Here is a 16,773-nt window from a genome sequence, read left to right on the forward strand (position 1 = left end):
GTGAAAGGACTGAAAGGCTTTTTTGAGTTTTTTGTAGAAATTATGTGGTTAATCCACAAGTTTAAAGTTCTCTCCTATTGATGTTTTTGTGTGGGTATATTTACATTTCCACCAGGGAATCGTGGGTTTATTCCTGTTTATTCCTGTTGATCCTCTGTGCTGTAATAAGGGGATGAACCACTGCAGTTGACTTTGGTAGGACACCTGCTCTGGTCCATCTGGAAGGGGCTTTTTCAAGGAATGAAGGCACAAGATGAGTTTGGTGGGTGTTGGGAGAGACCTTCTCCTGTGCCCAGGAGGAACAATAGTGTGTTTTGTTAGAAGGGGCTTTGTTGGGTCAGATCAAAGGATTTTCCTCGTCCTCACTCAAATTGTAACGTCACCACTTGGGTTTGCAGCTGACCTTTGCCTCTGGAGTGCTGAGGTGCATCTCCAGGTGTTCAGCTTACCTGGGGGCTGTTCTTTGTGATTCCTGTGTTTAGTAGTTCAGAAATAGCTGAGCATAGAGAGATCCTGGGGGTTTGTTTCATGCTGGCAGTAAAGGTGAGGGAGTTTGATGGGAAGTGTTGGGGTCAGTTGAGTGTCTGCCTTGAGGTGGAATTTTTTTTTGACTCTTATTTTCACATCATTTTACATGGTATAGTTGGCTCACTCTTTTCTTTACAGTTCTCACAATTTGTGGTACATCTTTAAAGTCCAAAGTCAGCATTTATTCAAAGGTTTAGTTCCCAGGCTTAGGAACTAATCTGCTTTGTATCAGGAGTTAGGACAAGCCTGTTCCTACCTACAAATGGTAATTTTTTCCCTTTTTATCCATGGTAAGATCTACCAAGCCATAGGTAAAATTTTCTGCAAAAACTCCTCTGGGTTTGCACACTAAAGGCAAATGATGATGTCTTCTATTGTCATGGTTTGGTTTTATGTGTTTTCTTAGATCCTCATGCCTGTTATATTCACACCTTCTGGAGAGTGGATCAAAAAACCCAAACCCCAAGAAATTAATGTGAGAGTTGAGGTGGTTTTGGTGACTCTTTTTGCATTGCTGTTCTCTAACATTGTTGATATTGTGGTAAACATCAGCAAAGGCATTTTTCCCTAGGAGGAGATGTTTGCTGCTTCCCTTTTATTTTATTTGGGATAGCTGCTCTTACTGTAAGAAAGAAGAGGCTTTATGAGACATCACTGGAACCCAAGGAAAGGGTTTCAGCACTAAACAGTGAGAGCCTCAGAAGAATTTTCATTGGAATCCTGTTTATGCCCCTCTTTAAAAATTTGTTTCTCTTTATACTTCATCTGGAATGTTCTTTGAAAACTTGTGAGCATGAAAAATATGTGACCCTTCCTGCAGATTTCAGTGGGTTATCACTGGAAATGACATTCTTTTTGTCTGGTCCTTTCTGCAGTACAAAGGCCCTTCAGCCCCACCATGGAGCAGGATGAGCTCAGTCCTTTCACTTTGAAAATTTCCTTTCAGTACTTCCAACTTCTCTTTCTCTGTATTACCCTCTGTTTGTGCTTCAGAGCTCCTAAACCATTTCAAAAGCAGACTTTCCCTTGCCTTGCTTTACTGCATATTTCTTTGGTTGTCACTTGGGGAGGAATAGATTGAACCTGTTTAAATACAGCAGTAAATTGGAGTTGGGGATACATTTTGCCAGGGCTCTTGCAGACCTGCAGTTGGAAATGCCATCCAGCCAAAATCCTGGGTATTGTGGCTACCTGAGAAATGTAGTAATTGCTTTGAGTTATTCTGCCCAAGTGTCTGAATCTAATTGTCAAATGGGATTTGCACACAAAGGGAGGGAAAATTGACCTTCAGCTCCATTTTGCATGGGTTGGCAGAGTGAGAGGCAAAGGGAGTGCTGAAGGCACACTGGGCACTCCACCTGCCCAGAAATTTAATCAAATTGGAGCTGCAGAACCAAATGAACTGATGTGTTACTCAGAAACACTCTGGCAATGCAGGGCCTTGGGAGCTGTGGCTTCACCTCCCTGCTGGGTATGAAGGGCTGCCTGTGCTTCCCAGGGATTTCCTTTAATATTGATTCCCAGGAGATTGCTGCTGTGGACATGGTGGTTGTGAGGCTGAGACATTGCTCTGCCTGCAGATTAGACTTCCTGATATGTTATATATTGATAGTTGGCTGATATTTATAACAACAACCAACCTGATATATATTGATATTTATTTATTTTGCTTGAAAAAGAACTGGGGCAAAGCCACACAAAACCATGGCAGGCAATGTTTTGTTAACTTTTCAAATGCATTGAAATCCATGAACAAAGAGAACTTTTGGATCTTGGTTTCAGCTCTCACACGTCACTCCTGGTTCCAGCTCCATCTGATTCAGCTCCACTTGCTTTTGAAGTATCCACTGAGAACACTCCTCGAGAGAAACTGGTGGCTTTTTTTTTTTTCTTTAAATACACTTCAGCTCAACTTTGTTCTACTTGCAGCTGTTAGATTTGAAAGTGTATTTTGAAGAAAAAAATAACTCCAGCAGCACCAGAGTTCCTATCTGCTGGGAGCAGCTGCTCTCGGCACTTCAAAGCCAGTGGACACCACAGTGAAGGCCTCAGCCTTTCCTGCCTTTGAAAGGGCTGCAGGATTTACAGTCAGCCTTTATGGCACTGGCAGCACAGGAAAAAAAAGGTTGTTTGCTTTTTTGCACCCCCTCCCTTTATTCTTTTTTTTTTTCCATTTTTTTCCCCCCTACTTTCTAATTACATCCTCACTTTAGCTCTGAATGCCTGGGAAGAGTTTCTGCTGAGAGCACTTTGGTGTTGGAAAGAGCTCATGCCCAAGTGTAGCAGGTTTGGCCTGGCTGTTGCCAACCTTGGACTGGCTCTCCCTCCCCTTCTCAGAACTTTCCCAGCAAAGGAAAGGAATAAAAAAACTGAAAAGAAATGCACTCTAAAGAAACTGAACTGAATAAAAAGAATAAATTATATTTTCTAACATTTACAACCACACTGTATACACAGTACGTGGGATCCCACCCCCAGGGGAAAGGGAAAGGGAAAAGGGGAATAGGGGACTGAGTCCCTGGAAAATTGAGATGAACACAAAACTAAACCAAAAGAAACAAATGAATCAGACAAAACACAACTAAAACCGTCGAGGAAGGGGAACAATTATGAAACAATCTCACCCAGGACAGGAGAACCACCAACAAACCATTACACCAAGCTTTTCACAAATTACTCAAATTTGACAGGAAAACGAAGGACTTGGCTTTATTTTTTTCAAATAGACATCACTGGAGCACCTTCTGAGAGCACAACTCTGGTGGGGAGTGGTGATGACACAGCAAGGTGCCTGTGGTGGGACAGAGCTCTGTGCAGGGACCTTTCCCAGCAGAGTCCAGCATGTGCTCACCTTTCTTCCAAGCAAATTTTCATACATTGTCACAAATAAAACACTTGCAGGGAACTTAATGTGAGTTTAGCATTAAGCTTGTCCTTTTAAAAAGAAAAAAACCAAACCAATAATAATCACTGTGATGTCTGTTCCACCCATATTTTGCTATAAATAGTTGCTGAAGTGCTATAATGGAGGGAAAGTGAAATGAATGAGATGCAAGATTAGTAAAAGAGCCAAAGTCTGGGAAAGTTTGTTCTCCTAACAGGGAGAGAACACACTGGGAAACAGTTGCAGAGTTATTGTCACAGCAGGATGGTGTTACCTGGTGAGTTATGGCTGTGCTTTCTGAGATCAGATGCCAACCTAAATATGTAAATAAGCCTTTTGGGTTGGTTCATCTTTAACTGAGTTTATTCCATTGAGGAATAATTTTCCATGCTCCCATAGGAAAGTGGGAAACTGTTACATGGTGGGTGAAGAATCTCCTCATATCTCAGGAAATCCTTCCTTGCAGCATTTATTGTTGGGTTGTGACTTCTGTAGAACTTGTAAAAAAATAATTAGAGTTGTCCCCTTGTCCTGTTTAGCCAAAGAGGAAAGAAAGAGGATGCCTTCAGAAATATTTTACTGGGCATTTCAAATCACTTTGGAACCACACTGAAGACAAGTAAATAGTCTATGCCTGTAACTTGGGAGCACAACAAAGGTGTGGTGGAGGTTAAATATGCCTTTTAGATTAAAGAGAGACAGGTAAAGAAGTGCAAGGTCAGCTGGTGAAAGGTGAAAAGGCATGTCTGGGATCTCACCTGCCAGCAGCAAGGGCAGGTGTCTGAGGTGGCTTTGGGAAGTTGTTCTGATTTTAGCAAAGTGCTGCAGCAGAGGCAGATGTTAAGAAGAGAGGAAGAATATGCTTTAGATCTTTCTGTATGTCTTTTATAACTTTCTCTGAGGTTAATATAAAGAAAAGAGTGAGGCTCTCTCAAGTAAAACATTAATTTTGTCATTGCAACCATTGTTTTTATACCTGAGTGTATATATTTAAAAACAAACACCTTGTTCAGTGCCAGCAGTGCCATTTAATATTAAGGTTCCCAGCAGACTCTCATCCTCAGTTACTTAAAATAATTCTAAAGTGTTGTTTAGCTCAACATTTAATGATGGGGAATCTTTCCTGCTGATTTGGAGCTGTATAACTTTGTGCCAAGAGGTTTCACCAGTGTTTGGATGATCAAGGCTGTGATGATGTTGTTTTGCTTTTGCTGGAAACTGCAGTGATAATTCCATGAAGTGCTGGAGGTGTTGGGTGTTCCTGACCTGGGTGTGTTTATATCTGGAAGTGTAGGGTATTTTTGACCTGGGTATGTTTTTGTTTTTCCCTTGAAGATCTACCCAAGTGTGTTTAGGTAATAAACATTGTTTAATTCAGATGTTCAGCGAAATGTTCTGATGAATCTCACAGAGAATTTCCATGTTCGCTCTGGGAAACTGAGCCAGAAGAATTTGTGTATGGAGTGGTGTAAAGGCTGTGACCTCATGAGAGAGAGGGGGAAATACAGACTAGAGTGAAAAGCAGGGATTAAGCATTGACACCAAGAAGTTGCTGTGACTTGGGGATGGGACTTGGAAGGGCAGCTCCTCAGGGAAGAGAAGTTCTGTCCATGGAAGGAGTTGTGAGTGGCTGTGTAAAGCCAGTGCAATGGAGTGTAAAGTTACTGAAGCTGAGAAATGACCTTTAGTCCTGTGGATCAGGAGCAGGGGGCAGGCAGAGGGTTGGTGTGGGCTGGAGGTGGCTCTTCCTCCTGTTGAACAGTGGCCACTCCACCCTCTAAGGTGGGAGGTGGGGAGGATGAAATGCTTCTCCTCTGCTGGAGCTGTGGAGTTTACAGTCCTGTTGTGATTGTTTGGTGAATTGCTTTTAGCTCAGCTCCTCTTCCTGCTCCTGCTTTTGCCTTCAGAGCTGCTGCAAACCTCAGCAGTGCCCCCTGAGCCACAGTGTCATCTCCTCCAGCCCACGGAGCCTTCAGACACACACAGAGAGAACCAGCCTCAGCTGAGTGTTCAGCTCACCTTGTCCCCACACCTTGTCTCAGTGAATTGCTGCTGTCACTGCCCTTCCATCCTGCCTTTCCTTCTGGCCTCATTCTTCCTCTTCTGTTTTCAGCTTTACCAATCTTTCACCCACTCAGGTGAGAAAAATCCTTACAAAGACCTGCTTGAAATCTGCTGTTCCTCAGGCACACCAACATTCCAAGTGTTTCTCCCTGCTCAGTTGTATTCAGAGATCCACTATCCATTTTTAATAGGCTGGTTTAGTGATGAGGACAGTCTTTGTGAAAAGCTTTGTTCCCCTCCTCTCTGTCTGTAGTCTAAGATAATTGAAATACAGTCTGTTCTTGCAAGGAGGCCAAATGAGCACGTTAGTAAAAGCTCTAAATTTTTCATGTCATCAGCAACAAGCTGCATAAATTTCATTTAATAAATTAATCTAGGATGCATAAACGTTTCCTTTGAACCATCCTAGCACACAGATGAATGCCTTTTGTGCAGGATATCTGAGGAAGAGTTTCTTCAATCAACATCAACTTTTCACTTTATAGCTAAAACTCACAAATGGGAGAAGGAGATGAATTTAACCTCCAAGTGAGGAGTGGGTGGAAACGTTCTCATGGTACCACTGCTGTTTACAGAATTGTTAACCAGACAGATGGGTATTTGCACTGTCTCCTTGAGGCATCTAACTTTGTGATTCAGAGTTAAAAGCCTGAGCTGCCTGTGTAGTGAACAGAATCACCTTGGAGGGGAGGAGGGAGCGGGAGGCGCTTGCAGAGCACAAAGCGGCGCCTGCAGAACCAGCGAAGCTGTGAAGCCTCTTCTCAGGGTTCAAAGGAGGCCCTTGGATAAACCCTGAATGCCTAAACAAAGGCTATGTACAGTAAATTCTGTAGCACAGCCTGCTACAAGCAGGCATTTGCAGAGACTCAAGGTCTGTTGGTTTGCAAGGAAGGTTTCTCTGCAGTCTGTGGTGGCTCTGCTGGGTGGGGAAGGGGCCGGCGCCTCCTGAGCTTCATCAGGTGGGGTTTAATCCCAGGGATGCAACTTCATTTCCAACACATTGTGGGCTTACAGGAGGGCTGGGGAGGGATTTTTCTGCAAGCACATACAGGGGTAAGATGCAGCTTCATTTCCAACACATTGTGGGCTTACAGGAGGGCTGGGGAGGGATTTTTCTGCAAGCACATACAGGGGTAAGATGCAGCTTCATTTCCAACACATTGTGGGCTTACAGCAGGGCTGGGGAGGGATTTTTCTGCAAGCACATACAGGGGTAAGACAAGGAGGAATGGCCTTGAGCTGAAGGGAGGGTAGATCTAGATTAGATATTAAGAATTTTTTTTCTCTAAGAGTGGGGAAGCCCTGGCAGAGGCTGTGGACAGAGAAGTCGTGGACTCCCCATCCCTGGGAGTGTCCAAGACCAGGTTGGACAGGGCTTGGAGCAACCTGGTCTAGTAGAAGGTGTTCCTGCCCGTGGCAGGGGTTTGGAACTAAATGAGCTTTAAAGATCCCTTCCCACCCAAACCATTTTATGATTCCGTGACTTAAAAAACAATTAGCTTGTGCCAGGAAGATTGGAAAGAGGAGGGTTGAGGGGAGGTTTGTCTTGCCCATACTTTAAAAATACTAAAACTTTGAAAGGCCTTTGTAAGTCAAAATGTACAGATCAGGTCTGTAATTTTATGTACAAAGTGAGACCAGTCGGGTGTATTGTCATAGTGGGGAGGATAAACCAAAGTGCAGTTTGGCTGAAAACCAGCTCGTTTCTTTTAGAGAATTTCTTGTAATCCTTAGTATGCAGTTGAAGTGGAATTATTAGTAGTTGATGAAAAGGTGTGAGTATAACAGGAAACACAGTCATGCCAGTTAAATTATTGCAGCCTGCAATGAAATCAAGTCAAATGCATTTTCTCTGTGTGTACATTACCCCACGAGTTCTTGCTGCTTCAGGGGTAACGTGTGGTTCTGCACAGGTTATTTTTCACTGTCCCATGTGCTCTTGGGAGTACTTTGTGTTCCAAATGATAGAAAAATCACCAAGAAAAAAGTGTACATTTGAAATCCATTTAATTTACCTGCTGCAAAGGGGTTCTGGTGACAGAGTTGAGGTTTTCTCTCTCTTGCTGTGAAGATTCCTCTTTTCTGCCCAAAGTTTTGCTGAGCCAGAGCCCAGCATGATCCCTCCTGCTGGATCAGATCCCTTGGAGAAGGAGTGTTTGTGGGGATGGGTGATCCCCATATCCTCACCAAACATGCAATTTATTTCTAGGCTTAGGAGGCAGAAACTGCCTGATTTTACTGGGGTTGTTCTTTGGGCACAGCTTGTGGGTGTAGCTGCCTGGGCACAGCTTGGGGCTGGATTTGATGGAGACACCTGATTTACAAACTCCTAAGTGCTTCTAAGGTAGAAATACTGGAAATTGGTGAGCTTTAGGCATCCTGCACAGTGAGTTTAGCTCAGTCCTTTGCCATGACACGTGCAGTGTATTGGTGGCTTCTCCAGCTGTTCAGTCTTGCCAGAACTGTGCTTTTAAAACCATCCTGCCATGCTAAACTGTATTTTATATAGGTGTTACTTAAAATATTTCTGGAATTGCAGACATAAATTTACATGAATTTTCATACTCTGGTGTCAAATATTTATTGTAGCAGTTACATTTTTCAAAGGGGTAGTGAGCTAACTAATTTCCTCTCCCTCCTTTGGGGACTCTAAAAAGAATTTCAAAGGCCTGCTTGTTCTTGAGAACAAGTTGAAATTGTTCTAAAATTGAAAAGCCTAAACTTAGTGTGTGATGTAAAAGCAAAAACTGGATAGTAGAAGGTCTTGTCTATATTGGGGACTTGCAAAAGGTATTTGCTGACGTTGGTTATATTAAAAGTGTTTGGCTTCTGAAAATATCTCCTGTGCTGTTTGTTGTTGATCTTTGTTCTTCAGACGTGCTCAGAGCAGCAGGATTTCACTTTGGGTCTTTAGTTTGTCTCTTATTTTAGCAAGTTGTCCTAAAGCAGCTCCCATTTGAGTGCATTCATCAACTGGGCTTGTCAGTGTCCTGGGCATGAACCACGTTGCCAAATTTGTTTAGCATCTTGTGTGTGCATGTGAGGGAATAACAGAAGACTGTCACAGTTCTTGGATTAATCTTTTTTAGCTTTTTGCTCAGAATTTTGTTTTCTTTTGAAAATTCTGTTCTCTGCAAGAGTAAGGAAATACTGTTACATTTCAGATAAAAGCTAAATTTATTAGCATAATTAAAAGCTAAATTTAAAATAAAAAGTGTCATTCTGGTGGCAGCTCAGTAAATCAGCAGTTGGCTGTTGCCTTGAACGTGGTTCTATCACACTGAAAAGAATTAAACCAGGAAGAATTCACATAAGATGAGATCACAATTTCAAACACTTGTGTTCCTTGATAACAACAGTGTCCATGGTAGGCAAGGCTGTGTCAGGTCAGACAGGCAGTCCTGCTTGGTTTTGTTTCCAGGCCATTAGTGGGACCAGAACAGATGCACAGAGAAGGGAATAAGAGATTTTCATCTTTGGGAGGACAAGATGAGGAAACATCTAAGGGCCAATGAATACGATGTGATTATGGTAATAGGGCACAGACGACTCTTTAATGAATGTTTCCTTTCAGCTCCCCCCTAATTCCCTTTGTGAAGGTCGTGTTGCCTGTCTGGTTGGAATGTGTGGGACCCACAACTGCCTGTCTCTGCACACCCAGCCCCTGCATCTGGGCAGACATGGTAGGGGCAGCTGATGAAGTGCTCAGCATCAAGGGGGACATGCAGAAAGGTCTCAACACGATACAATTTTTAAAGGAGGTGGTTTTGTTATATCATTCAAAAAGGCTCTCTCTGCCTCAAAGAGAAGGCAGAATCCATCTGGTTTGTGAAGAATTAATATATTTTTCATGCAGCTTCCTGTGATGAAGTCCTGTAGTTGCTGAAAAGCAGCATGGATTTTCTTTTTCCTTTTGTTGCTGTACACTAATTTTTTTCCTTTATAAAACCAACCCAATAGCAATACCAGAATGAGGGAGGGAGGGGTGGAAGAGAAGCTTGAGTGTTTGGCAGCAGTTCTGAGGAGAGCAGGAGCTTCAGGGAGTGCTCACCAGTGCAGTGGAATGGCTCAGTCCCTTCATGTTATTGGTACAGGAAAACAGGTTTCGTTGGTTCTGGATGTGGAGTCCTTGCTAATATTCGTTAGGAAATGTGGGTTTGGAGGTGTTTGAGGGATGAAAATACTGTGATCCCCATCCTTTCTTTTCTCTCCTGTCTCTCCACCTTTGCTCCTTGCAAGAAACTTGTAAAAAAATTATAACAGAACCACCACAGGGAATAGTTTGCTTGAATTGGGGAAGTGGATTTTTTATTTCAACAAATTTATCTTTTGTGAAACACCTCCCCTCCCAGTGCTACCCTTTCACTTACCACATAGGGCCTGGGGGACATCCCTCCTGCATACAGAAGGACCTATCCCTTTTGCTCATTCCACCTCTTAAATTCAAAAATATTGTGTCTATAATATAAATCCTGTAAATGAAGAGATTGTTAAATAAAACTCTTCACTTTGGTCAGCGTGGTTGGAGAAGCAGGACCTGTCCCTGCCCCTCTGGCTCCCCTTCCCTGCTGCTGCCCTGTTTTCTGTTCAAAAAGTTAAAGCCTCAATAATTAAAGTTCCTCTCCAGCAAACAGTCTCTCCCCAGACCTACATGGCACAACCAACTGAAAACCCAGGAATTAAGAAAAGAAAATCTTTGAAGAAAACGGTCTCTCCTGTTGACACTGTTTCTTTTGAATCAGGTCTGTTCTATGAAAAAAACACTAAATATTTTCCCCATAAATCATGCAAAGCCTTTCCAGTTATTTCAGGAAGCCCCAGTTGGTTCTCTCAGGCACACCAAGGACACTGCCAGCATCTGAAAGAAACCACTTCTGTAGAGAAACCTTGGGCGAAGAAAACCCGCTGCATAGAACTTCATGTGAGGATCCCAAGCCCAGTGTGGCCCATGTGTGTTCTCTTGGGGGGTTCACCCCTGTGGGGGCTCCAGGCATCTCTTAATGAGCTCTTCAGTGTAATTAACTAATGTGGTTGTGTTAAACTATGGACTATCACATCTGTTCTCCTTGCCCCGTTTGCCGAAAGGTGCTCCCAGCTGCAGCTTGGCTGGCACACATTCCTCCTAAACCCACGATCTGCTGAGCTGGAGTTGGGAATAACACACTTTTTTAAAATTTATTTTAACTTAGCTTGGAATTTTCACCACGAAAACCAGGAGAAGAGCTGACATCATTCCAGAATTGAATGCTACAGCTTTAAGATAAGGTGCCGGGCGCTCTCGGCGCACACACAGCGGCTCCTCCCGTCCGCTCCTTTCCTCCCTTTCTCATGCTGAAAATACCATATTCACCATAACAGAGATTTTTTTTTTTTATTCCTTTTTTTTTCCTTTCCTTTTCCTTCCCCCTCCTCCTTCCTTCTCCGAAATCCACCAAAACTGAAGAAAAATCCAAGTGACTGTTCCTAGCAGCTGTGTGGCCCGGAGTTCAGTGGGGAAGCGGCTTCCTGCCGTCCCTATTCATCACCTGCTTCAAAGGCGGGTGGCCGCTCCAGTGTGCAGGCCAGGTAGGGTGCCATTGTGCGCAGGCGGGAGGATTAGTATCAAAGCTGCGGCAACCAGGCCCTTGGTCTCGGGCTGCCATTCAGGCAAGCGGGGAGAGGCGAAGAGTGGCCAAGGTCACAGCATCCAGTGTGGTGCGGACTGGGAACGGCTCCTGAGAATAGAGGGCTTCTTAGGAAATCATGGTGCAAGCTTGCGGCACAGCAGGTGCCCTTCTGGAACACATACATCTGTTTATGTTGGGATAGCGTAGCTGACAACGGCATAATAGAGCTTTGTTGTTTTTTTTATAATTTTCTTGCTTTTTATCCTTCCCTTGATTTCCAAAAAAAAAAAAGAGAAGCCAACTCCATGCGCCAGCGTTGAGGAATATCGCAGGAAGAGCGTTCGCTTTGGGAATCAGCAAGAAACCTTGCAAAGCTTTAATTGCTGGGCTGGGGGGCTGTGTGTGGATATCCTTGAGCAGAGGGGCGAGGAACAGGCTGCCTATTAACCATTTAGGCTCCCCAGCCCTGCTGAGGAGCAGCAGCGGGATCGGGGGCACCCGACACACAATGCCACGATGCCTTTTTTTTTTTCCACCCCCTTATATTATTTTTTCCGTCCGCTCCGACATTTGTCCCAACAAACTGGGTAAGGATGCGCTGGATTTGCTCGGTTGTCTCCATTGTTGGGATTGTCTGCAGGAATTCTGTCACGCTAACGGTGGCTTTTTAAAAGGTGAGGTAAGAGTGACGTAAAAATAAAATTGCCAACTTGATGAAATTAAGGGGGAAATTAAGCTGTAGACGAGTTGTCATGACGACAAGGATGTTCTATTGATGAACTGTACTCCTCCCTGTCCAATCAGATAGTGGAGCTGAAGCTGGAGCATGAACAGGAGAAGACGCACCTATTCCAGCAGCACAAGGCACTGCAGGACTGCCAGGTCCGAGACCACCAACGGGAGATGGAGAAGCTGGAGCAGGAGCTTCGTGCTGCCATGGCAGAGCACGAGAGCCAAACTCAAGCGAGCAGGAGGCAAGACGGGCAGGTAATGATCGATAACGATTGAGCGGCGCCGCTGATTAGAAATTGCTGATAATGAGTGTTTCCTGTTTGCCAGCTTTGTTGGAGGTGCTCGCTGGGGGAGCCTTTGCGAAACTGGCTCATAAACGTGATTTCGTTTTTCTTTTTTCCTTCTTTATTTTTCTTTTTTTCCCGCTTTCCCCCCTCCCTGCCCGGTGCTGAATAGGGGCTTTAACTGCAAAAACCACAGGTAGCCAGATTAAAAATCCCATGGTGCGCTATAACTCGGCCTATTTATAATCTTGTCTCATTTTCTTTCATGATGGATTTGTTTAAGAAAAAAAGGTATCTGTTCTTTCCCCCCCCCAAGCCCTCACACTCACCCCTCCTTTTCTCCTTCCTGGGCAAATCCATATGAATTGTATCTGCCTCGTTCGTGTGGGTTTTTTTGTTTTAAATCTCTGCAGGTAACTCACAAATGGCTTTATTTCCCTTTGTTCGTGTCTTTTTGTTTCAGGTTTTGTATTCTAGATTTGCTTTGTGTGTTTGGCTCCGTGTGTCGGATGTTTGCTAAGATGATGTGGGGTTGGGGTCGCTTCCCATCACGTTTATTTTCCTACACGCACGCACCCCTCCCATCCTCCATCTCTGTGGTCACTGTTGGAAGCCATTTGGCAGAATAACCCCCAGCTGGGGTAGCATTTGACTCTTCAAACTTCTGGATGAAATGCACACTGTCAGCATGGAAAATGATCTTTATGAGTTTTCACTTCAAAAACCATCTTATTGCCTTTTTTTCAACCTATTTTGTAAGGCTGGCATGGTATATTTTCCTAACAGCCTTTAGTAAAAAGGCCTGCAATGTCCATATTGAAAAAAATTGAGGTGATTTTGTAGTTTAAAGAGTTTTTAGAAAATAATCTTTACTAATCAGCGTTAGAATTGCTTCTCACGCCTGGATTATTTTATACCAACACTGGACATTTCAGCAAAGCATCGCTAACAACGCCCGTTTTCCGCACACCACTACCTTTCCTAGGAGGTGTTAGACTCCCACATTGAGGCATTTGCACTCTCCTTTCCTCTAGACTGGTAGGCTGTGGCTTTTTCTGCCAACTAGAAGTGCCATTGAATTGAAGTTGAATATTTACTTTTTAAATCAATTGGGATTTCTTTGCTTTGGACGACTCAGATTATCGAAATCTGGTTTAAGGAAGTCTCTTAGCAACTGAACGGCTCGTTGGGGGAGGAAGAGGGAGATTTGCAGAGCCAGGACTTATTTCTCCGTTGCCACCATTGTGGTTTTCCAAGGAAAACGGGACACACTTCTGTGAGAACGCCTGGGAGGAGGTTATTCAGGTGGCTTCTGAAAAAATTAAACCTCGCCCTTCACTCTCCCCCGTGTTGTAAGAGCAAACAAAGACTTAAATCGTTCAAGGGATTGGTTTTTAGCTTTGCCTTTTTCATTTTGGCCCGAGATAGATTCATCTCAGCTCTGGGGCTGTTTGCCAGTGGCTGTTCAGAGTTGTATCTTCCTCTCACCTGCGTTCCTGCTCTTGTGTTTGCGTTCAAAGGCAGAGCTGGAGCTCCCAGGTTAAAAACCCACAGTTTTAAAATTATTTCAGAATTAATTTTAGAATTATTCTGTCCACACGCCACTTATTTTAGTGCTCTGTAAATACGAAGGTAAGGGGACTCTCTTCAGCAGATTGAGAGAACGGGGAGGTGTCTCTGAGTCCATCTATTTTGTTCTGGCAAAGGTTGGAGCCCCAAGTTTGGTTGTGCTTTGTGTTCACAGCAGGATCCGTGATCCTCCCACAGGTGCTCCGTGGAAAGCTGGGAATTATTGCAGCTCTTGGGAGGATCTGCACGGCCTGAAAAGCACCGTTTGGCCTTTCTGTAGGGCTTTTCTTTGTGGTTTGAATATCCCTGTACAGTCATTTGAGCCTTCCTGCCATGAGAATGGCATGTAAATCCGAGAGGGAGATGCAGTTGCTTTGACCAAAGAGCTGTTGTTTGTTTGAATTCTAGTGAGACTCTCTCAGCGTTCAAGGGCGCGGATTTTTCCATTTTGGAATTGAAATTGTTCTTCTTCCCTTGCCCTGGTCTTTGTGTCAGAATCCATCTCTCTTTGCAGTGAGCTCAACAGACCATACTGGTGTTTCTGATGGAATTGTGGCACGTATTTTTAATATATTTTTTTTAATCTTTGCATATGTTTAGTAAAATGTGTATTTTGGGCATCTGATGTGACCAACGGGCAACATCCTCTCGGAGACATCGGGCAGGGTCGTAGCAAAGATAACCCAGTGATTGTTTGACAACGTTGCATTTTAAAAACCTGCTGAATTTGAACCCTCTTTGACAGCAGCAATTTTCAGGAGTGCTTTGTATCCCAGCGAAGGTGAGATGAAATGGGAGAGGAGGCCATTTTGCCTCGCGGAATGAAGAGTGGATTTGCTGGGTTGTTTGAAAAATTTAAATAATAATTAGTGTTAATCACATACGAGGAGCTTGGTTTGAAGGACCTGTCTGCTCAGGGTTGGGTGAATGATGTGAAAGCACCACTATTAAAGGTATTCACTGGTTGTCTTTCTTAAATCCTTTTCCATATGAAAGAGGAGTGAATACATATTTCTCAATATTCGTGTTTAAAATATGTATTTCTCACTATGTTCCTAAAGACAGCGATGGCTGAGTCCTGCAGAGCAATTTATTCTACTGTTACTGCAAAGATTAATTTAATTTTTTTATTGCATATCCTACTTTCACATACTTTCAGCTACTGTGAAAGACAGACACAGAATGGTTAGATTTAATTCAAATATGAATACATTTATTAATGCTTCAGCCACAACCAGAGTATAAACCCCAAGATTTCACTGTGTTGCCAGGTTTTAACTAAATATAAAATAATGTTACTTTTTCTTTGAAATATAAGTTTAATATATTTTCAGGAAAGGACCTTGGTTTAAGTGAATCACCTTTTGTGTTGCTGATGAATTTTTGGGTAACAGTTTCATTCCCCTTTAGCTCTTGGATTTCTCCATTTCTAGGAGGCTTGCTCTGGTTTTTTCACCTGGGGCTGTAATGCTTGAGGAGGAGTAAATTGACTGGTAGGTCAATAGAAGTCAAAGCAGTACAAAGACTTTTGTACCATGCTGTGTTCTTGTAGGCTTTTAAATCCTGTATGTTTTCTGGGAACAGCCATAATGTTGTTATTCTTTAAACAGCACCTAATCATACAGGGTCGGGTTTTGTAAAAGGGTAGTTTTCAATCAGTACTTCTATTTAATTTAGTTTTTTCTGAATTTTCTTTGAGACTATTCTCTAAGCTATGCTTTGGTTGGCCAAATAATTCTAGTTTATACATTAGTTCACAAAACAGGGAACTCCTTGGATGACAGAGATCTTCCTTTGTTTTTATAAGAACAGTCTTGCTACTGACTTGGTGGTTTTCTGAGGCAAAACTCCTCATTACGGAGAAGAATCCACCCAGTTTGCTCCAGCTAAGTAGACAGGAGATTTTAATAAGCCAAGCAGAGGGGCCGTGGTGCCAGTTGTGCCCTTGTCTTTCTCCTTTGAATGCCACTCTCTCCCCAGCCCCTGACATGTGCCCTCCACCAGCTCCAGGAGGACACAGATCATTTTTGTGCTTCTCCTCCAACCTTTGACCTTTGGGGAAGAAGAAGAAATCAAATGTACCCCTGTAACTTCAAATACAGCACTTGGCACTAAAGGAGAGACAAGAAAGTTTCCATGAGGAAGCTGAATTCCCTTCCCAGGGTCTGTGTGAGATAATTGGCAGGTCTGCTGTGTTCCTGCAGCCATAATTGGGTGCAGAGCAGCTCGGGTGTGTTGTGCCCGTGTGTGGCACTGATGATGGCACGGGCTCTGATCCTGGCAGACAGTGTTTATGCTCTCAAAGGTGAGGCTGCTGCAAGAGGACATCACTGCTCCTTGGAGCTGTTTTAGTGCTCTTAGAAACCATCATTGGTTGGGGAAGGAAAACCTTGAGCAGTTCTGAAGGCAGGTGAACACACACATTGAGAATGCAGGTGGTGAGAAGAGTTAATGAGGAATTATCCTGTGCCTGATGTATCTGTTTGCTCTTTCCTCTCTTGATTTTTGCACTTCCCACAATCCCTTGACCTTGACCATCCCAGTTCACTTTCTCTTCTCAGAAATCAGCGGCTCCTTTCCTTGTGTCCTGTTTATAGCACATCCCATCACTTCTTTTCTGGCTTCTCTTTGAAAGAGTGTTTCTCTGCACTTGGAATCATCTGCAACTGGTGCTTTGCACCTGGTTTTGTCTGCATGAATTCCAAGCTGTTTGAGCCCGTTGAGTTACACAATAAAATGAAAAATCAGTAATGATCACTATCTTCATTCCAGCAATGATAGTTATTTCCATTTTGGCAGGTTCTTGGTGTACAGTTATGGCTCTGTGTAGATAATTAAGGCATCAACAAAGTGGGGGCACAGGAGGGGTTTATGTTGCCCCTCTGTGTGTGGTCAGTGGGAAGGGTGGCTGTGCTGGTCCATGTGGCTACTGAACAGCTCTGTCAACTACTGACAGGAGAAAATACAGAAAAAACCCAAGAGAGATCTTATATACTTGTTTAATGGTAACTGAGTACCCAACCTGTGCACAGTTTGAGTGTAAAAATTGCTGTAGCAGGGACTTTTCAGGGCTATTCTAATAGGAAGGATTTGGGGAGCATTTTAT

The 16,773-nt window shown here is 43.5% G+C and overlaps 1 protein-coding gene across 6 annotated transcripts in view; it reads left to right on the top strand.

The window, feature by feature from the left end:
• The window catches only part of CEP112 (centrosomal protein 112), a 185,118-nt gene that overhangs the window by 60,676 nt on the left and 107,669 nt on the right, over positions 1-16,773 (top strand). For all 6 annotated transcript variants that reach the window (XR_011699438.1, XM_071574015.1, XM_071574014.1 and 3 more), the window contains exon 20: positions 11,887-12,069. Coding sequence is in view for 5 of the 6 variants with exons in the window: in XM_071574015.1 (XP_071430116.1) it covers positions 11,887-12,069 (183 nt within the window). In the remaining variant the exon portion in view is untranslated. The remainder of the gene's footprint in view (positions 1-11,886; positions 12,070-16,773) is intronic.

Source organism: Pithys albifrons, chromosome 19, assembly GCF_047495875.1.
Source record: "Pithys albifrons albifrons isolate INPA30051 chromosome 19, PitAlb_v1, whole genome shotgun sequence".
Taxonomy (NCBI): domain Eukaryota; kingdom Metazoa; phylum Chordata; class Aves; order Passeriformes; family Thamnophilidae; genus Pithys; species Pithys albifrons.